Here is a 26,744-nt window from a genome sequence, read left to right on the forward strand (position 1 = left end):
ATGAAAATTAGTTGAGTTAACGTAGTTTTATTGTTTTGTTTGAAATGTTTTTTAATTTGTAGTTCAAGGGATTAAACATAGGTTTTTGTGCAAGCTAGGCAAGTGCTGTTCCACTGAACTATCTCCTCAGCCCAAACACAGATATTATTAAAATTATGACAATAAAATCATAATAAAAAATTTTGTGCTCTAAAGAAATGATTTTTTTTCAGTGGTGGGGATGGTATGCAGGAATGCACTACCACTGAGCTATATCACTGACACTTTATATTTTTTATTTTGAGACAGGATCTTGCTAAGTTGCTTAGACTGACTTCAAACTTGCCATGTTCCTGCCTCAACCTCTTGAGTTGCTGGGATTACAGATGTATACCATCATACTTAGCAAGTTAGATTTCTAAATAAAGACATTTTAGTGATTTAATTGTGGTTATATTTAATACCACCAGTCAATATGATTTGATGCATGTTATTTCTAGTTAAAGTAGAACATGCTAAGTCCTTGTTCTCTATAACATTATTAGAAAATAGTTATACTATAAAAAGTTATAGATTCTAATAGAAGTTACGGCCACCTTTTCTAGTATTTGACATTGTATTTTTTTTCCTCTTACATGTCAAAAATAGGAGTTTTTATTGGTGTCATTTCAGGAAAAAACTCTGACATTTTTCTGAACTGTAAATTGAGCTAGGAATAATTCAGATTTATGATAGTAAGAAAAACGAAAAGTAAAATGGAAGCCATCTTTGATTGTAGTTAAATTCTTGTGATTAAAAAAGGTTTTTTAAAATATTTAGATTTAGCTATGTTTAAAGCTTAAAGTTAAGTTAAAGCTTCTTAAGCTTATAAAAAGCTTTTCTAAAGTTGTAAAAAGTTTATTTTGTAAGAGGTTTAATGTGAAAATGTATACAATTTGATCTTTTAATCATAGTAAAACAGGTCCTTTGGAGTAGGAAGAACAGACGTCTCTGCTGAACAACCATTACTTATACTAATTCCAAAACTTCTAATGATATATCCTATTTCCTCATGTTGCTATCACCATTCCAATATGTGTTATCTATTAGTTGCCATCCCACACTTTGATCTATCACAAGATTCATAAAGGGATCCAATTTCCACAATATTTGGACATGTCTGCCATAATTTAAATGGTAACTTCTTGTACATACATTTTTTTCAGCTCTAGAGGCTGAACTTTGCTGATGCTGCCTATTTTGCAGGCTCAGAGTGCTTTGAAATAGAATTTGTAGCCTCTTTCAGACTTTTTCTTGAACAACTATTTTTCTTTGACAGTATTGGTGGCAATAATTTAGACATTCAGGAGGACCATTCTAGCAGAAAGTCTGCCTATGATCTTTCCTGCATGGATGTTGCCTCCCAGCATTCATCAGGAGCCCAGTCTGTTGCATCATCTCATTCATCTACTTCAAAAGGAAAGAAAGGAAAAAAGGAAAAGATAGAATGTAAGTGGAATTCTACTAATAATTATTTTATGGTAGTGATCTAAAATTATGATTTGATTCCATAAGAAGTTAGAGGAATTTCTTTATGATAATGTAACTAGCTTTCATATTTATTATTGTAATATGTACCATTTGAGATAAAACATTGTAAATCTTTTAATACAAAATGCATATATGATTCAAAAAATTAAGAATTACAGATGAACAATCATTCAAGAAATATAAATCGCCCATGATCATTCTGTTGAGAAATAACTATTATGAATATTTTTGGTGTCCATTTTCCTAATATACCCATAAAACCATACACATACCTTTACTGAAAAAGCAAAATGTAAGTAATACTGCTTTTGTAACTGCTGTTTAAAAACTTTATAGTACCCATGGTGCTGGATGCCTGCAATCACAGCACTCAGGAGGGTGAGGCAGGAGGATTGCTGCAAGTCTAGGCTACATAGCAAGTCAAGGCCAGCCTGAACTATATAGCAAGACCTGCACTTTTTTATATGTGATAGTTTAATTAATAAACATGTCAAATTTATTGCTGCAAAAAACAAAACACTTTATAGTATATTAGCACATCTCTGAAGATCATTGACTGATTTTTCTGTAGGCCTATATTTGATGAGATAGGCCTCTTAAGCTCTTAAGCTCACATTATGGCCTCAAGCTAGGGAATGATTTTCCTCCAAAATTGTTTCTTCTAATTGTAAAGATAAATTCTGCTCATTGAGTTAAATAAAGGTGGTGGGGTGATGTAAGAGTAGGGAAAAGGAGCAGGAGGAGGATGTGAGTATATATGTGTGTGTGTATATATATATAAAACATTGTATTTGAAAATAAAAAGTTGCCAGTTATCCCTCAACCAATGTTAATATTATAAAAAATTGATTTTATTTTTATTGTGATAAAATATACATAATATAAAATTTGTCATTTTAATCCTTTTCAGGTGTGCAGTTCAATGACAGTACACATTCATTCATGCAACTGTCACTGCTGTCCATTGCAAAAACTTTTTCACCTTCCCATACTGAAACTCTGTGTCCATTAAACAATGCCTCTTCATTCCTTTCTCTCCCAGGCTGGGAACTGCTGTCCTATTTTCTGTCTCTATGAATTTGGCTGCTGTAGAATTTTATGATAATTGTTCTTGGAGGATCAGGCTTAGCATAATGTGTTCAAGGTTCATTTCTGGTGTAGCATGTATCAGAAATCAGAATTTGTTTCTTACTTTTTTTTTTTTTTTTTTGGTTTCTTGAGCAGTCATGCTGCATAGTTCCAACTGGGCTTGAATTCACTATGTAGCCCACACTGGCCCCAAACTCGAGGTGATCCTTCTCCTGCCTTAGACTCCCAGGTGCTGGAATTACACGTGTAATTACAGCAGGCCTGACTCAGGGTTGACTTTTAAGTTTTTTTAAGTCTTTATTAGTAGCTCTAATATTAGAAATGAGCTTTATAAGAAATTTACTCTACAGGGTTGGATTCAATCACTGGAAATGTTCAAAGCTCACTTGTTGATGAGGAAAAAGTACAGTCTGGCTCAGAACGTGGTTCCCATCAAGGAAGGAAATCTGGGACCAGTAGTAAACTCTCTGTTCAAGATTATGAACAGACTCTCGACACTGATGGCACTTCGGAAGAACTTTCTGGACATTCTATGAGGTAAAGTAATGATTTATGCAGTTAATTTTTATTAGTGTGTGTTTGTAATACTTAATGTTTACATTCCTTGTGGGGGGTTGGTACAAGTACTTAGTACATCTTAATTCCTTTTTTCATTCCCTTTCCTTTACCTCTCTGTCCCCTTCATCCATCTCTTAATCTTCTTTTCTTTTTTTTTTTTGTACTTGTTTGTAGTACATAATGTTTACATTCTTTGTGTAGAGTTGGTACATGTACATAACACATCTCAATTCCTTTTTTCATCCCCCATTCCTCCCCTTTTTCCCTGTTCTCTTCATCTTTTGATCCCCTTCCTCTCTGAGAAAGATCTCTCCCAACTTCCTATTACCTATCTTTTATTTTGCTTTTTATTTATACTTTTTTATACTATAAGTCATAAATAACTGAAGTTGTAATGTCACTGGTTTTCAGATACTGTAATTCATGTATAGTTAAAGTTACCATATTGTTCAAAGACTCCTCTTGGTAAATTACTTGGCAGTTAGTTGTGCACATCTGAGCTACTATAAAATTTTGTACTTTCTGAATAGTCTTTGTACCTCTACACTTTGTATTTTAGAATATGGCCAACTTTTATCTAAACTTTTATAACTTCTTTTCAGGAATTCTCCACCTCAAGCACAATCCACCTCTCTAACTTGAAAGCCATTACCATATTGTTCTTGACTCAATCTTTTCACAGAGCATCTGCCTTTCTTTGAGTGTTTTGAGAGGTTGATTAACCTATCGGTCAACTATGAGAGTCTAATTTTATTTTATGTGTTCTTACTGGACTATCACAGAATATCTCATTTTTTTTTTGTCTATAAAATTAGCTTTCTGAATTCTAGCTGTATTCTTCTACCTTTTTTTTTATTTTGTTTTTTTTGTTGTTTGTGTTTTTGAGACAGGGTCTCACACTGCAGTTCAGGCTGGGCTTGAGCTCACTTGAGCTGAGGCTGGTCTCGAACTCACAACGATCCTCCTGCCTCAGCCTCCCGAGTGCTGGGATTACAGGCGTGCATCACCACGCCTGGCTTCTTCCACCCTTTTAATACCATTTTTTAACATCCTTTTGGTGTCATTGTTGAAATTATTTCTTTTATACTTTTCTCTCTCAGTTTACTCAAGGTGATTTTGAAATCTCACTCCTAATAGAGCTTGCATACCTGTGTTTTTCCTCTATGTAATGCTATATAGTATATGCCTACCTGTCCCACAGAACCTTCAGTTATTGCTTCCTGTATAGTTCCTATGAATTCATTCACATTACTTTTCATTCTGTGCACTAGTCTTTGTCCTTTCTGGAAATGAAAATTCTGAGAAGACACAGATTGATTTTTTTTAAGTAACTATATGCTTTTTCTAATACAGTGCCACATATAAGTAACCATTTGTAATGCTTTCATATTACATCATTAATACTGTTATTGCTGTATTTAAAATTTAATTTGTCAATGATTTTATGATTCAGAAAACTGTACCTTTTCTTAAGAGATACATACTGTGATGATTTAGTTTGGCAAAATCTACAAAGTTAAACATTCCTAAAATACAGAACCCATGGCAAAATAAATATGATAAATTTTGTCATTTTGATATTTATTTTCTGAATTTTAACATTTATCAAATATCATTTGGTTTTTTTTTTTTCCGGTACTGGGAATCAAACTCACGACCTTGCACTTGCCAAGTAGGTGCTGTGCTGCTGAGCAAAATCCCCAGCCCCTAAAATATCATTTGATAATGCCTCATAATCTATGGCCCCTTTCCTACTCATGAAAAGTCACAGTAGATGAAATAACTTGAAACTTTAATAAAGAGGAACAAAGTTTTAAAAATTCTTAACTCGTGAGTTTTTTGGCTTTTTAAAAATAACTTATTTGGCTGTAGGCACTCTTTGTCCCTAACTGCTTTCCCCTTTTTTTTTATTTTTTGGAAAACCTAATAAAATCATTGAAAATACACTTTTGGAAATACTAGTCTAAGGGAATCTTCTGTGAAAAGCAAATATAAATTCATTTTATAAAACCATAAGGTGAGATGCAGAGTAGTTTTTTTGTTTGATGTCATGTGGGAATTTATTTTTATTTTAAAGAGAATAAGAAAAAACAGAAAAGAGCAATAGCAAAATACCAACATCACAGACAAAAACAAAACAAAGCAAAAACTTTAAAAATGATACAAGGTTTCAAAACAAAATGTAGGAATTAACAGTGGTTGTTATATCACATATTGTTATCTTCAGTGAAGTTGCTCAGATTACCGGATGTAAGAATGCAAGATTGATCAAACCATTAAAGAGAATAAAAAAATAATAATTAGAAAGAACATTAGAAAGATACAGAGTTTCACTAGACAAGATAGTAGAAATTCACCAATGGTTGTTGTATTGCATATTGTTGTCTTCAAATCAGTTGCTCAGATTACCAGATATATGCATGCAAAATTGGTCAAATAAAAAAAAATTAGGCATTCACTGTTCCTTTCAATAAACCACCAGATATCAGCAGTAGTTACCCCAGCTATCCATATATATATATCCCAGCTATCCATATATATATATATATATCTCCTTTCTTTTTCTCCTTTCCCTCATCCCAATTATCCCTTCCTTTGAGCAGTTTCTTTCCCTTTTATAGTATCTATATGATGTTTTGGGTTTTATTTACTCCTTCAGGTTCTTACAACTAGGGAGACAATACTATGTTTACACATGTGGGTGTGATTTATTTCACTTAGGAGTGTGGTCTCTAGTTGCATCTGTTTACCTATAAAAGCCTCAAGTTTATCTTTTTTTTATAGCTGAGTAATACTCTATTGTATAGTCATGTTGGAATTTAAATTTTAGATTCCATAAATGAAATTGACTGTTAGAAATACAGTAGTTCTCTTTATTTTCAGTTTTGTTTTGGATGGTTTCAGCTATCCATTGTCAATTATAGTTCAGAAATATTAAATGGAAAATTCCAGAAATAAAAGATTCATAAGTTTCAATTTATATGCCATTCTGATGTAATGTATCAGGCCACCCAGCTCCCCTCTTCCGTATGGATCATCCTTTTTTGCCCAGTGTGTATTGACAGTGTATATCTCCTTTGCCCATTAGTCAGTCAGTAACCATTGTGGTTGTCAGATTGACTATCATTGTTTTATTTAGTAATGGCCTAAGAACTGCTGATTCAGATATGCCAAAGAGAAGTTTGAATGTGCTTCTTTTAAGTGAAAAGGTAAAAGAGCTTGATTTAATAAGAAAAAGGAAAAATTATATGCTGAAATTGCTAAGATCTAAAATAAAAGTGAGTGTTTTATCCATGAAATTGTGAGGCAGGAAGAAGAAACTCAGGTAGTTTTGCTGTTATACCTCAGACTGCAAAAGTTGCAGCCACAGAGTACAATAAATGCTTTTAAGATGGAAGAGACATTAAATTTGTATATGTGAGGAAATGTAGTTTATTCAGGTTGGATTTCATACTATCCAAGGTTTCAGGCTTCCACTGGAGGCTTAGAACACATCCCTCACTTTCAAGTGGGTAATACTTCCCTAAACCATCAACAGGAAGTTAAAGGTCTTGTTAAACAAGTCAGTACCTCTCAAGACTGCTTTTTTTGTTGTTGGAGATAAGCTCTCACTATATAGTTCAGGCTGGCCTTGAACTTACTGTGTAGCCCAGGCTGGCCTCAAATCTGCAGCAATCCTCCTGCCTCAGCCTCCCAGGTGCTGGGATTACAGGTGTGTGCCACCACACCCCTCGAACATACATTATTTAAAGATGAATAGTATGAAAATTATTTCATCTGATTTCTGTGATTTTTTTTTCAGTTAACAAAAGAAAGGATGTCAAATAATTTATTTAATTTTTAGTATGAAATGATGCTTTACTCTCTTTCAAGGACATATTTTAAAAACTTACAAGATAAAATATTGTGCATACATTTATATTTTTATTGCTATATAATGTCTATTCTAGGAGACTTTGCTTCAAACTTCAGTGAATGATTGAATGATGGTCTATCTGCTTTGTAGAAGAGTTCAGTGCCAATTTAATCAAAAGACATCTCCCACTTTGCATTTTATTTAGGGTAGACTTTGTACTTAGCTTGTTCAGTGCTGTAAATCTGTCAGTTAGAGGAGTATTCATAGTCATTTGTTCAACATAATGATCGTCTAAGTCATGCTTTTAAAGGCTAATGTAGGTAAAGAAAGTAATTTGTATTACAAATTGTTTAGCTGAAAGTAAATCATTTTGCTAATGATTTTATGAAACAAAAATTCTAGTGCCTCATCAGACAAGGGAAGATCTCAGAAAACTCCAACTTCTCCTCTATCTCCAAGTTCCCAGAAATTGATACAGTTTGACCTTCCAGGAACTTCATTAGAAAGATCTAAGTCTTCTGTAATAACACCTCCATCTACAACAGGATTTAACCCTAATGCAGCGTTCACTGATGTGAACCTGACTGCCAGCAGAACAACAGAGATGGCTTCAACACCAGGCAAGTAGATCCATGCTGTTACAGTTTTTAAAATAAGTTGTTACACGTTTTGCCCCTGAAAACACCTTTTCTTTCAGTTGAGCCATAGAGATGTTATTTCAATTGAATATCATTATTCAAGTAGTAAATAAACACTGTACAGGAAGTTAAATACTAAAAATCATGGCATATTTGATAATGGATGTCTTTTCCTGTGTTAATATACACCTGAAAAGTGTATCCCATATATATGTGTGTGTGTGCGTGTGTGTGTGTATATATATACGCACACACACACACCTAGATGATTATAGGTGTATATATGTTTGTATACACATGTGCATGCAACACACACATAGAAGTAACTATTAAAATATATTAGTAAGTCACTATCTTTTCAACAAAAGAAAGCAGACTTGTTTTTGACTCATAGAAATAAATTTTAGAAATCTGAGGTGTAATTTCATGTAAACTTTTCCATTTGACTATTATTATGCACACCAGGTTCTAAGCGATTTTCTCCTGCTGGCCTCCAACATCGTATGGCAGTAGAATTAAGTTATCTGAATGCCATTGAGGAGTCAGTGCGCCAACTGTCAGATGTAGAAAGAGTTAGAGGCATTTCACTTGCTCAGCAGGAGAGTGTGTCTCTGGCTCAGATCATAAAGGTATTTGTGGACTTTTTATTTTTTATCTTTCTGGTGTCTTTCTCTTTGCTATTTAAAATAGTCTTGATGAGTTTTAAAACAAACTTTTAAATTGCCAAATTTAAAAAAAAATCATATATTCAAGACGCTGTGTAAAATTATCATATAAGGTACTAAAAAGAAAATTAAAGATACAGTTTTTGGCAGCAGAAAAATAACATAATCATTCTTTCTCAAGAACTTTGTTTTCTGTGTTTTATCCTTTGTTTTTCCCCTGTGCTGGGAAACCCAGGGTTTTACATATGCTAGGCAAGCACTCTACCCTGAGGTACATCCCTTGTCCTTATGCTTTGTTCTACTGATAGTGTGAAAATTAGTCATTCTTAATATTTTCTCTTTTCATTTACAATCAGAGATGGCTGAATTGTTTTAATGCTTTATTTGTACCAAGCAAAAAAAATTTTTTAAATCCACATTTGATAAAGTCAGGATAATATGGACCTTTCCTTAACAAACAAAAATCTGCTGGGAAAGCGTAATGTTCCTCAGTGGAGTGCTATTGGTATAATTTTTTAAAAATCTGAGGTATTATTTACATACAATAAGATATGGAGGGTAGTGTTTCTGTTTTTTGTCTTTTGGGTTCTTTTTAGTACTAGAAGTTGAACCTGGGGCGTTTACCCTGAACTACATTTCAGCCTTTGATTTTTAATTTTTATTTTGATACAGGATCTCGCTAAGTCATTGAGTTGCCTGGGTTGGGCTCAAACTTTCATAACTCCCTGAGTACTGAGATTACAGGTGCATGCTACCAAACCCAGCAAGATATGCATATTTTAAGTATGCAGTTTTGATGAGTTTTGACTAGTATATGTATGTAACAACCACCTAATCAAAATATAGGACACTTCTTTTGCTATAGAAAGTTGACCAATGCGCATTTTCATTTAAGCCCCAAGGAGATTTCTGTTACGATTTCTAGCACTACAGTGTATTTCTCCCTGTCCTAGAACTTCAGATGAACGAAGTATACTTTGAACTGTTTTATTTAGCCTATATTATTTAACATAAATTTAAGACTTGTCCTTGTCCTTCTATTAGATTTTTTATTTTTTTCCCCTGGTAATAGTTTATTGATCAGTGTCACAAATATGTGTTCTTCTGTTGATGTACATTTGGGTTATTTCCAGTTTTTGGCTAATATAAACATTTCTATTACAAAGTTTTTTTTAATAACTATGTATACAACATATGTTTTCATTTGTCTTGTATATGTAGGATTACAATTGATTGCTTAGATAAAGTATAAATACATGAAACTTTATAAGAAATTGCTGTACTGTTTTCCAAAGTGATTGTAACAGTTTACTATGGCAATATATGAGAGTTCCAGTTATTTTTATTCTTACTGTGGTTTAGTATTAGCAATCTTTTTTTAATAGTCATTCTAGTGGGTCTCAAGGTGGTTGTAATTTGTATTTTATGAGATGGGTCGACCTTTTGTGTACTTATTAACCATTCTTACATTTTCTTTTGTGAATATCTGTTCAGATTTTTTGCCCACTTGGATTGTCTTACAGAGTTGTAGGAATTCTTTATATATTCTAGAAACAAAACCATTTCACATTTCAAACACTGTAACCCAGTTCTTGGCCTACCTCTTTATTTTTTAAACTATGTCTAGTAAGAAAGCAGGTGTTTTTAATTTGGATAAAATCCTGTTTTTAACTTTTTGTCTTTGTAGTAATGCCTTTTTTTTTCTAGGAAATCTTTGCCTTTTCTAAGATGTTAACAGAAATGTTCTCATGTTTTTCCCAAAGTTTTTATATTTGTGTATTTGTGTTACCTTTGTATTTGTGTTACCTTTCTCAAGTTAATTTGGGGGTTTGATATGAGTAAGGAGTAAAAGATCATTTTTCTTATATATGGATATTGAGTTGTTCCACTATCATTTTCTTAAAAAGACTTAAATTGTGCTAATGTGTTCATCACAAGTTATGTGTAGGTATGTTATGTGTAGGTCGGTACTTACGTGTGGGTCTGTTTCTAAACTTTGTTCTTTCCAGTTGATCTCTCTGTCTGTCCCTAATGATATTGTAAATAATATTATATTTATTATTATGGCTTCAGGGTGAATGTTTAAATCGGGGTGTAATTTCTCCAACTTCATTCTTTTTCAAGAAGATTTTGGCTATTCTAGTTGTTTTATATTTTCATTTAACAGTTAACATTGCATGGAATAATAGCAAGAAAAGGTCATCATGAAAAGGAGACCTTTTGGAGGGCAGCATTTTAAATGACCCTCCTGCTTTAGAGTTCAAATAAAACAATCAGAACTGCAACATGAGGCATAATCTTTATTTTTATATATAGGACATATTTTTATCTCTTTTAAGGAGTTAAATGTTAAAGTTATTACTTTACAATTAGCTTATTGGTATCATTGTTAGTCCTACAAGCCTTGGGAATTTTTTGTATTTCTACAGTATTTGACATAAAGTATAAGGTCATTAAATATTTTTGGTAAATAATAAATGGCCCATGACTGCACTGCTTACTGTCTTTCTTTTAGACTATAGTTGGTTGCTCTAAGTCATTTATGTTAGAAACATAGCTTTGTGAGCTAGGTGGGTGGGGTGGCATTTTATCTGTAATCCCAGTGAATGAGGAGGCTTGAGGCAGAAGGATAATGAGTTTTAAGGCCAGCCTAGGCAATTTAATGATACCCTGACTCAAAAAAAAAAAAGGAAACATAGCATCATGTTTATTATAGTCACTGTGCTAAAAGTAGTTTAGTGTTTTAGAATTAATATTTGACCATTTTAAAAAAATTTTTGAAGGCACAGCAGCAACGTCATGAAAGAGATTTAGCTCTTTTGAAACTGAAGGCTGAACAAGAGGCTCTAGAGTGTCAGAGACAATTAGAAGAAACCCGGAACAAAGCAGCTCAGGTAACATAGTTTGCAGCAGGTACTGGTCCTCCAGACCTGCATTTGTATCTGAAAATCATTGTGGCATTTTTAATTATATATTAGTAAAAAAGATACCGATTTTTATATTTTAGTACTTTATATGGAATAATTTCATTATTTCACTTGATTCTTGTAGCAACCTTGTGAAATAGGTAGTAAAGTCTGACTTCCAATTTAAAGAAGTGGTAGCTGATAGTTACTAATCCACAGACACATTAACTCTGGAGTTGCAATTTAAGCTGTGAAATCCAAGTTGTATTCAACTGTTTTTTAAATAAGGCAGTTCATCCATGAAACAAATTTATAAATTAAAACTAATTTGGGTGGAGGGAGGCAGAACCCTAAATTCGTTTTATTGTCTCCTTTCATTTATAGGTCCATACAGAATCATTACAGCAGGTAGTTAAATCACAGAGAGAAGTAACTGAAGTTATTCAGGAAGCAACTTGTAAAATAACAGCTCAGCAAACAGAGACTGCTTGCCTTACCACAGATGCAGCTCACCAGATCTGTGAGGTGAGAGCCAAGAAGACCCCCTTTGTTTTAGTTTCTTGGTCAATTTGAGTAACTTGGTCTTATCAGTAATGGTTTCTATTATCTAGCAAAAGGATAATTTGAATTAATGACTTTCAGTAGGGCCCTTTTGAAATAAGCAGCACCGTTAATTAGATGTTACGTGTATGAACAGTCAGCAGAAAGAAGATGAACTCTAATTTCTGTCCTCTCATAATCTTTTTAGAAAAGTAATAACTTTAATGATGTGTAATGTATAAACAATACAGTGTATACATTTTAAATGCATATATAATATGTATGTCCCTGTAAATACCACTATAGTCAAGAATAGAATATTTTTGTCATTCTAAAAAATTCCTTTGTGCCTCTTCAGTCCCCAGCCTTAGCCTGTGGAAACTACTGTCTGCTTTGTATGATGATGTTTCATTTGTGTACAGAATGATGTTAGTCAGTGTCTTTTTAAAAAACTGCACCAAGGTTAAAGCCAGAAATACTGTGGTTTACTGTATTTTGTATAAAGGATATTATAATCTATTGATATAGTTTCATTTGATTTTAGCAATAATTTTTAAACAAGTTAAGGACTGTTTGTTAAGTGCATATTAAGAATACATGAATCTGCTAAGTGTTGGATACTGTGGGATTGTACAAATAAATAAATACACAATTGAGTCTTCTTTCTTGAGAAGATTTTAATGTAGTAGGCAACATTAACAAAATATTTCAAAAACACTTTTAAGTCATCAGCAGAAGGAATAGCTCACAACAGTAATTGAATAACTATTAAATGAATAATAGACATGGCAGTTGCAGTAGTGTTAAGAGTAGGGCAAATGTACTTCACATTGAAATGAAAGCCTTAGAAGGTAAATAATAATTGAGTTGATTCTTCAAGGAAGGCTTAATTTTGGTTAACTACTGCTTATTATATGGCTTGTGGGTTTTCTGCCTAATTTATAGTTTGTTATAGCTAGGTAAAACCTTAGAAATCATATAGTCCAACTCTATTTTTATACGATGAGTTTCTCAGGACTCAAGCTAGGTGGGTTACCCAGAATATTTCATCTGTTAGTGGCAAAATTTGCTCGCTTCCAGTTTAGTGATCTTCCCAAGACACTGTGCTCCCTCTCAGTTCTTCTGTGACATGATGTTTTATATCTACTTTTATCTTTGTTGTGTATTCATACTTAGATGGCAGAGTTGACTCGAACAAATATCTCAGATGCTATCACTGGCCCAGGAACTCCCCAAGCAACACTGTGTAACCACCAACGGCAACACCTTCCAGATTTCATGAAACAACTGAGGACCCGAGCTGAAACAAATAGGTTAATATTTATTCAAGAAGTATATCATGAATGTCTGTTATGTTCTAGACCAGTGATGGCAAACAGTGATACAAATAGCCCGCTGTGGTATACACACCGTAGGTTTGCTACCACTGTTCTAGGCACTCTTGTGGGTACTTGGAATGCAAATATGTGCTTATAGCCTAGTGTGGAAGGTAAACATTGGAGAAATAATCAGTTAAGTGAACGAACACTTGAAAACTGAGTTAAATGTTATGAAGGAAAGGAACACATCTCAGATGTGTAACACTAGACTTTGAATATTCTGGAGATACAAAGGAGTCAGAGAAAGTATTTCTGAGGAAGTAAAATTGATGGTGAGATATGTGAATGAGGAGTCAGTGATATAAAGAAGGGAAAGAATAGGCAGACCAAAACCCCCAAAGGGGTAAGTGATGGTGGTGCATGCCAGTAAACTCAGCATTGTAGGAGGCTGAGGAAAGAAGCATCTAAAATTTGAGTACAGCCTGGGCAGCACAGCAGCAATCTGTCTCAGTAAAAAACAAGAAAAAAAGCTTTGGTGGAGGAAGGAACATGACATACTTAAAAAAGAAGATCACTAGAACTGGGGGCATAGAGCAAAGAGAATGGTATGAGATGATGGATTAGGTGGGACCCTGCAGATTTGGGGATTCGGGGTTTATTCCAAGAACAAAATTAAAGAGTTTTTGGTAGACCTAGGTGACATGGTCATACTTGTGTATGTGGGTTTTAAAATCATATTTTCACTCTCTCTAATTCATACAGTTTTTAAGTCTTGGTTTACATTCATTGATATTAGGAATGATAATGTGTTGATATCCTTTTAAGCACAATGTATTCTTTATGTATTGTTATGTCCTTTTCAATTATTGAATGCCTTTTTTCTTAAATACTTTGTAACAATTATTTTATAATTTCTATGCATTCAAGATTTTATCTCATATTACTGTTAAACAATCTTTAAACTTTTTCCTTTACCGGAAACTAAATGTTTAATCAGTTTCTGTTTTCTTTGTAGGATAAGCCAATCAGTTTCACACTTTCACAGTAAAGAAGGGACCCTTGATTCAAAACATCAGAAGTATTCCCCTTCATATAATAATTATTCTGAGTTATCAAGATACAAGAATCACGATCGAAGGTAAAGAAAGTATAATTTGGTAAACTCTGAAAATGACTTAAACATTGCTTTTCCTTGACTTTTTAAATCTTATTTCTAAAAATGGAACAATATCTGCTCTTTTAATTGGCTAATTAACAAAATAGTTCACAATACAATAATACAGCTACTATTAATTGAGAAGCTAGTTGTACAAGCGCTGCATAAGGTATTTTCCTTACATTTAATCTTTATAGAAACCTTCCAAGGCAGATAATATTGTCTTAATAAATTAGGGAACTGAGGTACATGGGGAAATGTTAAGAAAATCACCAAGATCACATACATACTGACATATCAGTGAATTGAACCTTTACTTATTTGGCTACAAAGACAGTCTCTACTCCATGTCCCTTTGACTGCAAAGCTCTTGCTGTTTACTGCCTTGTATCTTTTACTTTATAACTTTATTAGAAAATTTATCCCTTCAGAAAGATTTATTAAACCAGGCTATTAGATTATATACTGATTAATACTATTATATAAATGTACACAAAAAGCTGTATGTAAAAATAGAAACAGAAGTAACCAGATCTTCCTTGAGAATGAGGAGGAATGACCCTTGAACTGCGTCTTGAAATTAGTAGTTCATTAAGCAGACAGAGAAGGAAAGACATTTCACAGAAATAAAATAACATGTGCAGAGGATCTCAAAACCTGAATCAAGATAAGCTTCTAATATCCTTTAAAATTTTTAAATATTTTTAATGAATAAATAAACCAAAGAGGATGAAGGAAAACAGGAGGAAGAAGGAGAATACTTTATGTTTAGTTTGTTTACTAAAGAATAGACAAAATTAAAAGTTCTTTAGGCATTTGGATACTTGAAGTTTCATGTTGGGAAAGGCAAAGCTAATGATACAGATTTAAGATTCAATCTAGTAACAGTAGTAAGCTGGTAAAAGATACAGGAAAACTTACTATCAAGTTGGAAAGAGAAGCGAGTAAAATCATGGACTATAAGAACAGAGACCTCTTACTTAACTTCTAACATAATATCAGGTTTTCAGAAAACTTCCAAGAAAAATACAAAGTCCTCAAATCTCTGTCATCCAGATCACGCTATTAACATTTTACCACATTTTCTTTAGCGAGTAGAGCTTTTAAAGAAAGTAGAGGTCAGTACTATGTAATATTGCAGAGAAAAAAAATTATTGATTGGATTTGGCAATCAGGAGCTTGGGGTAGAATTTACAGTTAGGTAGAGAGTTAGGTAGAGAACAGTTCCAGTATAGCTATTGGGATGTAATTAGATTATGATAAAGCATGATGTTAATGAAAGGAAATGGAAATGGTGAACGGATACCCCGTTTCTTTTGGAAAGGAAACTTTACAAAAGTTTCCTTTAGTTTCCCAGAAATGAAAGGAAAAAATTGAGTATCCCAGCAATAATGGCTGCCTATTAAAATGATTGCAAAATGAAACCTTCCCTCCCTCTCATATTCATCTCTTTGAAAAGTTTGTTCTGCACTTATTTCTACTTACCTTTTTATATTTTATATGGCATTTTTCTTTATATCTTGACTATAAAACATAGTCCTTTAGTCAAATAAATTTACTTTGAAGTTGTGATCCTTATTTAATTGCTTTTTTTTTTGTTTATTTCCATAATATCCATAAACAGAAGTAGTAGTAGTAATAGCCGTAAAGAAAGTCCTTCAGCTTTGTCTTGTAAGGAAAATGAGAAGGAACTTCATGATGAAAAGATGGAGAATTCAGTTGATGAACAGGTTCAAACTGCTGCAGATGATTCTTTACAAAGTGATAACATTCCATCTCTTCCTGATGAGAAAGGTAACTTTCCTTGCAAACGTATGTATTATCATTTATTATATAAACTACAGGGAAAGGTGATCTTTGTTAGAAAGTGGCAAATAACTTGTTTGAACTGTGTTCTAGTATTTTGTGGAAAATAGAAGTTTTTAACTAAGATTTCTAAGCACAGTAGTAAGAGGATAGCCAAGTTTCTCCTTGCCGCTTACAGTAAAGGAATTATTAAGCAATAAAATAATCTGAACTTGAAGACCTACACAATTCTCAGCCTCTCCATATTTGTAAAAAATGAGAAAGCATGCTCTGGAGAGAATACTAAGGGTATGGCTAGACAGTCTCTCCACAAAGAGATTACCCATGGATTTTATCAGCCACCTCAGCAGAAGCTAGGAATAGAGATGGGGTTTTACCAACAGAGATGCTGCAGGTTTAGACCAAAGAAGACAGTATGGAATAAAGCGAGGATATTTAGACTTCTGGGATTCTATACAGTAGATGGTTGCAAATGTGCTTATCCTTCAAGAACCACTTCCAGGAAGGCTGCCACTGTCACCACAGGCCCAAATGGCAAGGCTGTCTACGCAGTTCCAGAGGGTAGAGCAATCTCTCTTTTTTTTCTTTCTTTATCCGCAAGAAATTTACTTGCTTTTTGAAAATCCAAATGATAACATTGTCCAGAAAAATTTAACACATTTATTTAGAATTGTTATAAAGTTGAACTGCTGAAACTTTTTCAATAAAGCACTCTGACTTGAATTAGTGCTTCACATCCCAACTTCTATATTAAAAATTCATAGCAGATGAAACTGGAAACATGCCAATACCTGATTTTAGTCCTGTTTTTCTACATGTAATCATATATTTATGGTGAAAAATATCTAATATTCAGAACTAGCAGTAACAGGAAGAATGTGTGTGTGTGTGTGTGTGTGTGTGTGTGTGTTGTACTGGAAATCAAACTCAGCACCTTGCGCTTGCCTGGTAGGCGCTTGTGCCACTGAGCTATATCCCTGGCCCCTGTGTGTGTGTTTTGAGTGAAATGTTTCCTGTTGTAGTAGCTTCTTAAGCACATTCTCTGTGTATACCATGTGCTAGTTGGATGTCTTTTGCTGTAATGGTTAGATGTTTGTTATGGAAAGAATATTAGTGTTTTCAAAAAGTCCAACCAGATAGGCCTCATTTGCCTCCTACAGAGCACCAGAAACCATGCTTTGAAAGTGCAGATCTGTTTGGAAGTCTTGAGCAATTTTTTTCCACCAGATGCTGGAAGAAGAATTTGTGAATCAAAAATTCAGGGGACTTCTAATAACATCTCAATTCATGGAGTGTCACATTACCAGGCTGGTAATGAAGAGGTTGCTCACTCCTGAAGTAGAGGGTATACTTTTATAAGTGATTTTGATAGCCAGTTGCTGCTTCTGTGTTTTACCACTAGCTGATTTGCAAATAGTCTGCTTTGTAGAAGACATGCTCTAGAAACCTCCTTACTTATCACTTTTCCCCTTTGGTTGGAGCTTAATCAACTAGAGGTTGCACTGGTATGAGAAAGCCATTGAGACTTGGCTGTAGCTGTGAACATCCATCTCCTTGTTTTTAGGGGCCAGTCTGCACCTGGGACTGAGAGTGTGGGGGTCTGCTGCTCCAGTGTGTGTACAAGGCAAGGCTACCTTGCCAGTTAGGCCCAGAAAGATGAAGCTGCCATCATGATGGGTCCCGAGGGCAGAGCAATAAGCCAAAGAAGGTCATTCTCTAGTCTTAAGGTCTAATGGTATTTTTCTTGCCAGGTTTTGGACCTGCTTGGAGCCCACACCTCTTTCTTATCCATTTTCTTTCATTTGGATAGATATATTTATTATTTGCCTGTCCCATCATTGTATTTTGGAAGCACTGGCTTTATTTCTCTGGTTTTATACATTTATAGCTAGATAGAAATTTTTGTCTCTGATGGAATCTTACCTTGAATTTCACCTATATCTAATTGTATTAATTTTTCACTGCTGGGACAAAATATCTGACATACATAACATAAAGGAGAAAAAGTTTATGTTGACCATTTTAGAAATTTCAGTCTGTGGTTGGCTAGCTCAAAAGCAGAAACGTGGCAGAAGGACATTTGAGAACTGCATGCAGAAGGAAAGTTGCTCATATCATGGCAGGCAGGATGAGAAAGAATGAGAGGAAGGACCAGTGAATAGATACAGTCCCCCAAGGTCATGGGGCCCATCCAAACACACTCAGAAGCATGCTTTACTAATCTTCCAAGTGTATCTCAAGCCAATCAATAGTCAACGATTAACCATCATACTAATTTAGATAGTATTAAATGTGATTTTGGATTTGGAGTTGATGCTATGATAAAGACTTTTGGGACTATTAGAATGAAGTGAATATATTTTTCACATGTGAAGGACATGAATTTGAGGGACTGGTAGGGAATGAAATTTTATAGACTGAATTATGTCTCCCTGTAAAATTCCTATGTTGAACCTCATTCTTACGACTATTTGGGGGTAGGGTTTAAGGAGTTAATTAAGGTTAAATGAAGTCATTAGGGTAAACTTCTAATTCAGTAGTGCTAGTGTCTTTAGGAGAAGAGGCTCCAGGAGTATATTCACAGAGAAAAGGCCACGTGAGGGACACAGCCAGATGGCATCTGTCAGGAAGGAAAAGGGGCCTTTCAAGATCAACTGCACTGATACCTATGGGGGCACCTGTATGGAACTGTGAGAGAATACATCTGTTGATTAAGCTCCCCATTCTGTGGTCTCCTGCTATGGCAACCCAAGCAGACTAAAAGTACTTTATAAATGTTGGGGGCATGCTCAGAATTTTATAAATATACACAATCAAAGCTACTTTGTGAGCCCACATGGTGGCACATGTCTGTAATCCCAGCACCCTGGGAAGATTTTAAATTTATGACTAGCCTGAGCAATTTAGTGAGATCCTGTCTTAAAATAAAAAAGAGGTTTGGGATGTAGTGGTTTAATCTCAGTGCCGCCAAAAAATATTCTGTGTACCACTAGGTTAAACATTTATGAGGTTAATTTAGGATCAGACCTGAGAAGGACCAATTCCATATTATAGAAATAAAGAGTATACAAAAACAATAGGGGAATTATTTATTTAGTTTCTTCTGTAAGACAAATAATTGTAAAGTGACAGTTTTGAAGTATCATGAACTGCAACATTTTCACTTAGTTAACTGATTAATGCAATATTAAATTAATAAAATACTTGGACTGCTACTTCTAGTCATGGTGGAGGAACAAGAATTAGATCTACTTTTCTTCCTAAAACAGCTAAAATATTAGGGAAAATATTAGAAATAGCATTTTCAGGGCATTGTATATCAGTTAGTGAATGATGCTGTCTTACAAGAGACTGGAAGCAAATGAAGCGAGTGCCTATGAGTACCTCAACTTCCTGCCTAGAGCACTGGTGGTAAACCTGTGGCATACATGCCACAGTGGACTGTTTATATCGTTGAAAGCTCTAGAAGTTCACTCTCACTGGCCTGGAGGGTTTCCAGACCACAGAGCATAATATCCACTGGTCTCCCTGAGTTGAAAAAATAGAATTAGAGTTCAGAGAGGCCAAAGCAGCTAGACTTCACAGGGGAAAAATGAAACAGAAATTGAGCCATTAGAAATTCGCATGTAGAGGAAAACATAGAAGAAAATCTAGGTGACCTTCACTTGGTTAATGACTTTTTAGACATAATGTCTTAAGGTATGGTCCATAATAGAAAAAAAGGGATGATTTATACTCTGTCAAAGTTAAAAGACTTCTGCTCTGTGAGAACGGTATTTAAAAAATGAATAGATAAGCCACAAACTGGGAGAAAAACATGTACAAGTCACAAAAATGATTAAGGACTTGTATCCAGAATCTATAAAGAACCCTTAAAATTCAACAATAAGAAAATCAACAGGTCTGTTTTAAAGTGTGTGAAAGGTCTGAACAGATACTTCATTGAAGAAAATATACAGATGGCAAATAAAATCACAATATGCCTGTTAGACGGCTAGAAATTTTTTTTAAAGTACTGTAATAAGTTGGTGGCATGATGTGGGGTAATAGAAACTTTCATTCACTGCTGGTAAGAATACAAAATGGTGTGACTACTGTGCGAGAGTTTCAAAGTGTCTTTTGAGATTTGTAATATAGTCCCCAGCCGTCACTAGTTATTTAAACACTTACATCCTCAAAAGTCTATACCTTAATGTTAATAGCAATATTATTCATAGTTGCTAATAACCAAGATAAACAAATAGGTGCAGTGAATACTACAATTCAGATATTAAAAGCCAACAAATTATTGATTCATGCAACAGTGTGGATAAATTTTAAATGATTTACTAAGTGAAAACACAAGCCCCATAAGGCTATATGTTGTATGATTTCTTTTATATCATAGTTTGGAAAAGATGAAATTGTAAGGGTGGAAAACAGATTAATGATACCCATATTCTCTATAAAATGTAGTAGTTGACTACAAAGGAGATATACAGGGGAACTTCTTGGGTGGACAAACGGTTACATATGGTATTTGCATGTTCGATATGATGCTACATATGTATTTCTCCAAATGCTGAAGTTGTGTATCACAAAGAGATCTTGGTGGGAGGCAGTCCTGGGGATTGGGCCCAAGGCCTTCCACATGGTAGGCAAACAGTTTACCACTATGTGGTAAACTGTGCTAGCTAGTGTGAGCTAGCTACATCACACTACATCCTGATTCTCAGTCTTTTTTGAGATAAGAGTCTCACTAAGTTGTCCAGACTGGCCTCAACTGGTGATCCTGACTCAGCCTCCTATGTAGCTGCAATTACAGGTGTACATCACCACACCCAGCTACAAAGAGAAAAAATTAATGTATGTGAACTAAAGGTGCACAAACATACACAGTAGTCCAGATGTTGGGGGTTCCCAGGAGGGAATGCAGCCTGTGACCAGTAAACCTAATTGTATTACAAATGTATGGAATAACCACATGAGGGGGAGGGGTGTCATATTAGTCAGAGTTCTCTAGAGGAATAGAGACTATGGTACAGTGTATGAATGTAACTGTAAGAGATTTACTAGATTGGCTTACACAATTAGAAGCTGTGTAGTCCCATAATGCCTGGAGAGTAGCTTGTGTGAGTCTGCATTCAAAAGCTGAAGAATCTGGAGTCTGATGTCCATGACCAATGCATCAGCAAAAAAATGCACCTGCTTTTGAGCTTGTGTTCACTTCCAAGCTTCCATTGCCTTTTGGTATATTTGAGCCCCCAGCCTTTGGATGGTGCTGCCAACATTCTGGTGGGTTCTCACCACCTCAGTTTGCTGACTTTCTGACCCATTCTGGAAATGCTGTCACAGTCACATTAAGAGATGTGCCTTGCCAGTTTTCTGGGCATCTTTCAGTCCCGTCAAGTCAATAGCCTAGATTAACAGGGCAAAAAACTGACCTAAATAATTTGGAAAGTGGTGTTTTAACTAGAAATTATAAGCTATATATTAAAAAAAAACTTGTACTTTAGTTGATAAATTTGTTTGTCATGAGTCTGCAGGTTAATTTTCTTTACCTACATATTGGGGTTAAACAAATAAGTAAATGGACACTGAAAAGTAGGAACCAAGTGTCTCAATGTTAGAGAGGAAATAAACTCTGGTACTGAACTTGAATCAGACATCAGTATGAACTCAAGTTTAGCTTGTTGGATAGATGGATACAAAAATAATTTTGTGTGTGCATGTGTGGCGCATGCTTATGCATATACAGGTGAGTGAGTGTACATGCATATATCACTAAGCCCTGTCCACTGAGCAAATGCAGAAGCACTAATACCCTAGTAGTAACAAAGACAACCAGTTCCCAGATTATGGTTTCTAAATATCACTCTCCAATAAAAGACACCAGAGCTCTTTGAAGAAATGGCTCATTCTAAGGCTGCAGGGAAAATACAGATTGAGCCTGAAGCCTCTAGTGGTACCAGAGTGAGGAGGCAGTCAGTAAACAAAAGGTTGGGGTATGTCAGAGGCACATGTACCAACCTAAAAGAGCTGTCTTGTTTCTAATTAAGTATGGATTTAATGAGTTTTTAACAAGATGTTTTAATCATTTCTTTGTTCTGTTTTAACTTTTTTTCCCTTTGACTATTTACATTTTCTTTGTGAAACACTTCGTCATTTTTCTATAGCTGTCCTAGTGGTTTTTTCCTTGATATATAAGACCTTTAAATAAGAAGTACATTAATCTTTTACCATATTTCTTATCCTAGCATTTCTAGGTATGGTAGAGATTTTTTTCAGTAAATGAATTTAGTTTATTGTTTGTTATGGTTTGTATCTGGATGTCCCCCAAAGCCTCATCTGATGGGCTTCTAGAGTTTTTGATTGATTCATGGTCCAGTGCTGGAATTATGGGTGTGAATGCTACACCCACCCTGGGTGGGGGTAGCCTACGTACAATATAAGGGAGGGAAGGAGGCTTGCTCTGCTCCTCCTTTTTTGCTCTTGTTGTTTTTCCTGTCTTATTCTGCCATGAACTGTTTCCCCTCTGCCATGCCACCCTGCCCTGGAGCCAGCCAAATATGGGCTGAAACCTCCACAAACTGTGAGCTAAATAGACTTTCCCTTCCTTAATTTTGGGCATCTGGTGTTTTGTTTCAGCAATGAGAGAATAGTAACCAAGACATTGTTCCATCCCTATTAATTGCTAGTGATCAGTTCTATAAATTTTTGTTTGATTGACCCATAAAGAGGCAAAAGGGTTGCTAATAAAACAGCTACTGAGAACATAAACGATAAAATCGTATAATGATAAAATGTATTTCCTTCCTATTCTGTTAGATTCAACTTCTATTGCAACAGAATATTCCCTGAAATTTGATGAATCCATGACAGAAGATGAAATAGAAGAAAAATCATTTCGATCTTTACTACCTTCTGAGAGTCATCGTAGATTTAACATGGAAAAGAAAAGAGGCCATCATGATGACTCTGATGAAGAAGCTTCCCCAGACAAGACTACACTGTCTTCTACCAAGGTGTGTTTCAGTTTGCCTCAAAAGAGATTTACTGTCAAAGATATGACGATACATTTATGTTGCCAGCTACCAGAATTATTTTCCTAAGTTCATCAGTTTTATATTTTTCCCTATAAAATCTGGCCTCAACTTTGAAGATATCAATATGTAATACAACCACCATTGTTAATTCCCTACCACTTTGTTTGTAACTCTGTGTTGTCTGTATTGTGCTTGTGATATGTTGTAAAATGTTGTATGTCTGTTAATGTTTCCCTCCTTTTATCTTTTAAAAAAAAAAAAAAATCTGGCCTCAATTTCCTTACAAAGTAGAATTTAAAATTATTCCTTAAAATGAAATAAGGCCTTTCAAGATCTGAACCAATGTTATCTCTGTAGCTTTTAATTTGTTTCACTCTTTTAATATTTGATTCCATTTAAAAATTTATATTCACTCTTTCCAAATTGTGTGCCTTTTGGATAACAGGAACAAATTCTTACCCAAATTTGTATCCCTGGGAGAGTACATGACTTGCAGTGATGGTTGAATAAATTAACAGATAAACGTTAATCCCTCTCATGTGCCCTTTGAATGTTCCTCTTACATTGGCAGTCCTGATATTTTGTTTTTTTATTTATTTTTGAGATGGGATCTTACTGTGTTGCTCAGGTTAGTCTTAAACTTTGCTCTCAAATGATCCTCTTGCCTCAGCCTGCCAGGTAGCTGGGATTACAAAGCTTATTGTAGTGGGTGGTACCTCCCTTGGCTTCATAATTTTTTCTGTGGATGCATATCTCTTTTTAATGAAGTTAAGTACCAAAAATGACATACTTGAAATAAACTTTAGGAACTGAGCATGCCATTCTCAGGAGAACAAGACAGCTTTTCTAAATTTACAATGGAGATGGTTCGACAGTATATGAAAGAAGAGGAAATGAGAGCAGCTCACCAATCTTCACTTTTACGTCTACGTGAAAAGGCCTTGAAGGAAAAAACTAAAGCTGAATTAGCCTGGCTAGAGCATCAAAAAAAGTAAGTTCTTTCAGTGAGTGTCGTTTTCACTGTGGTTTCTTTCATAAAAGGAAACGCTTGTGTTTTAAAGTAATTTTGTTTCCTCCTTTTTTGTCCTGATGGTGCTGGGGATTGAACCCTGGGCTTTGTTTTGTGTATGCTAATTAAATTTGATTTGATCATCCCAGTTTCTCATTAAATTTGATTTGATCGTCCCAGTTACTCAAGCCAGGAATATGGCAGTAATCTTTGATTTGTGTTACTTTCAACACCTTCTTCCTACCTACATGACATTTTCATTTCATTTCTTTTTTATCCCTCGTGACTCATCTTTTGTTGCTGTTTTAAACTTAATTCTTTTTCAGTTATCTCTCTCAAGTCTTTCAGTCTTTAAAGGATGTAGTCTAGGGCTTGCATATATTATATATACTTAGTAAAATACTTGCTTGGGAAAGAAATTGCTGCACATAGCAACTATTTTTGACATGAAAATGTTAAATTATTTTATACTGTTCAATACTTAAGAATTCTTAAAATTATAAATCTAATCATCTTTGTCTCAATGAAAAATATTTGCAGACATTTACGAGACAAAGGAGAGGATGATAAAATGCCTCCACTGCGGAAGAAACAACGTGGTTTGCTTCTAAGATTGCAGCAAGAAAAGGTATGTTAGGGAAGACACCCTTATAAGACAGCTTATCTTAAGGCAGTTTAGTGTGTGGAAGCTATTAGTTTGTCTAAGCTCTTTTTCTTATTATGGCTTTAAATGAGATTCAGATGATGCTTACACCGTATGCCTGTGGGGCTATAATTATAGGGGTTCCTTGATAGCCTACCATATTTCTCTTATATTAGAATTGTGTCACTGCACACTTAGTATATAATCAAGTTTTCTGCCTTTGTGTAGTACATAGTCTTTTGAAATATATATTTTAAAAATCAAGGTCTGAATAAAAGAGTATTAGGATTAACTTTTCAGTCATAGTTTCTCTTTTGGTCTTTTTTTGAGACAGGGTCTTGCTGTGCAGTTCAGGCTGGCCTTGAGCTCACTTTGTAGCCCAAGCTGGTCTTGAGCTCACAGTGATCCTCCTGCCCCAGCGTCCCAAGTGGTGGGATTACAGGTGTGCACCACCACGCCCAGCCTTCATTGTTTCTCTCGATTTTCATGACATACTAATTAGGTATTGACAAATATTTTTGCATAGTGGATTTAGAAAAACCTTGTTTTTGAATTCTGGAGAGGCAATAGTATGTATGGTAATAGTAGTATGGACTACTAAAAGAGTTTGGACTCAGAGAGAGAGAAAGAGAGAAAGAGAAAGAAAGGAAGGAAGGAAGGGAGATACGCAAGACACCTAAGATAATACTACTAATTTCTATTGGCTTATTGAAAGGAATAGTTAATGCTTAATTTTTCGACCAATTTTGCATGCTTATATCTGTTAATCTGAACAGCTACTTTGAAGAGAACAATATGCAATATAACTACCATTGTTGAATTCATAATCTTGTTTTTTCAAAATTCTGTGTCGTTTCTGTTTTTTAAAATTATTTTTATTCTCTTTGAAATAAAAAAAAACAATTCAGACACTGGAGTCAGATTGCCTATGCCAGTGGTGGTGAGCCTATGACACATTTGCCTGTGTCAACATTTATGTTAAATGACAGAAAAACAATGCTGAGTAAAACTACTAGTGGCTTAGCTGAAATTGGGGGTACCAAAATGTATTGATAATCATCATATTCTTCACTAGGTTCAAAAAGCAAACTTTGCTTCATAATGTCCTGACTAGATAGTAAAAATTCTTTCGTTTATTACTTGACCTTTGAATGCATGTCTTTTCCTATGTTCTATGACAGCAATGGGAAGCCTAAAATTAAGCACATTTGCTGGATATCGGAATAGAGTAATTAATTCAAGGAAAAGTATTTTTGCAACTGAATTGCAGGCTGAACTAGCCATTTTTTTCATGGACTATCATGGTTACTTGAAAGAATGATTCACAGGCACTTACTAACATTTGGTTATTTGACAGCTAGTTTCTCAAATGTAAACAGTGTGCCTATTACTTCAAAGAAAACAACTGATGATGTTTGTTGTCAGGGATAAAATTCAAGCTTTCAAGCAAAAGTCAGAACTTTGAAAAATGTTATCTGCCACCACTACTCTATAATTTTTCTTTTCAAGTTAATGGTGGTATTTAGTGTAGTTTTTAATATTGTATAATGAAATGTGTTAGTATTTTGGAAAATCTGTATAACAAATATTTCACAGTTGACCAATGCATGATCTGAAGAAAAATCAAGCCAGACAGTAAAGAAGTTTGCAAAATCTAAATATTGTTTTTCACAAATTTCTTTTGTTTTAGAAAATATAGTTATTTTCTTAAAATTCATTCAAAGCTGTTGTATACTTTTGAGAGAATGAGAATGGAAATGACCAAGTAATGTCTGAGTATGATACATGAATTTGACCCTTAGAGTTCCCTGAAAGGGAACACTGCAGGTCACATTTTAAGAGTATCTGCTCCAGAGAATTTGATCATGTTGCTCAAAAGAACTCCCAAAAGTATAAGACTCTTCATTGTAGGATTATTTGTAATAGTAATTTTTTTTTTAATTTTAAAGATAAAAGGAGGGAAACATTAACAGACATACAACATTTTACAACATATCACAAGCACAATACAGACAATACAGAGTT

General features: G+C 34.5%; 1 protein-coding gene across 5 annotated transcripts in view; it reads left to right on the forward strand.

Moving 5' to 3' along the window:
* Cep350 (centrosomal protein 350kDa) overlaps nucleotides 1-26,744 on the forward strand; it is a 150,475-nt gene that overhangs the window by 55,324 nt on the left and 68,407 nt on the right. For 3 of the 5 annotated variants that reach the window (XM_013521299.1, XM_013521303.1, XM_013521300.1), the window contains 12 exons: nucleotides 1,298-1,467; nucleotides 2,949-3,135; nucleotides 7,415-7,632; nucleotides 8,116-8,279; nucleotides 11,099-11,209; nucleotides 11,606-11,746; nucleotides 12,938-13,074; nucleotides 14,096-14,218; nucleotides 15,861-16,030; nucleotides 22,850-23,046; nucleotides 23,874-24,058; nucleotides 24,617-24,704. In XM_013521299.1, the coding sequence (XP_013376753.1) occupies nucleotides 1,298-1,467; nucleotides 2,949-3,135; nucleotides 7,415-7,632; nucleotides 8,116-8,279; nucleotides 11,099-11,209; nucleotides 11,606-11,746; nucleotides 12,938-13,074; nucleotides 14,096-14,218; nucleotides 15,861-16,030; nucleotides 22,850-23,046; nucleotides 23,874-24,058; nucleotides 24,617-24,704 (1,891 nt within the window). The remainder of the gene's footprint in view (nucleotides 1-1,297; nucleotides 1,468-2,948; nucleotides 3,136-7,414; nucleotides 7,633-8,115; nucleotides 8,280-11,098; nucleotides 11,210-11,605; nucleotides 11,747-12,937; nucleotides 13,075-14,095; nucleotides 14,219-15,860; nucleotides 16,031-22,849; nucleotides 23,047-23,873; nucleotides 24,059-24,616; nucleotides 24,705-26,744) is intronic. The other 2 variants (XM_013521305.1, XM_013521308.1) reach the window with 2 other exon arrangements.

This window comes from Chinchilla lanigera, unplaced genomic scaffold (genome assembly GCF_000276665.1).
Source record: "Chinchilla lanigera isolate Chin_1 unplaced genomic scaffold, ChiLan1.0 scaffold00005, whole genome shotgun sequence".
NCBI classification, from domain to species: Eukaryota; Metazoa; Chordata; class Mammalia; order Rodentia; family Chinchillidae; genus Chinchilla; species Chinchilla lanigera.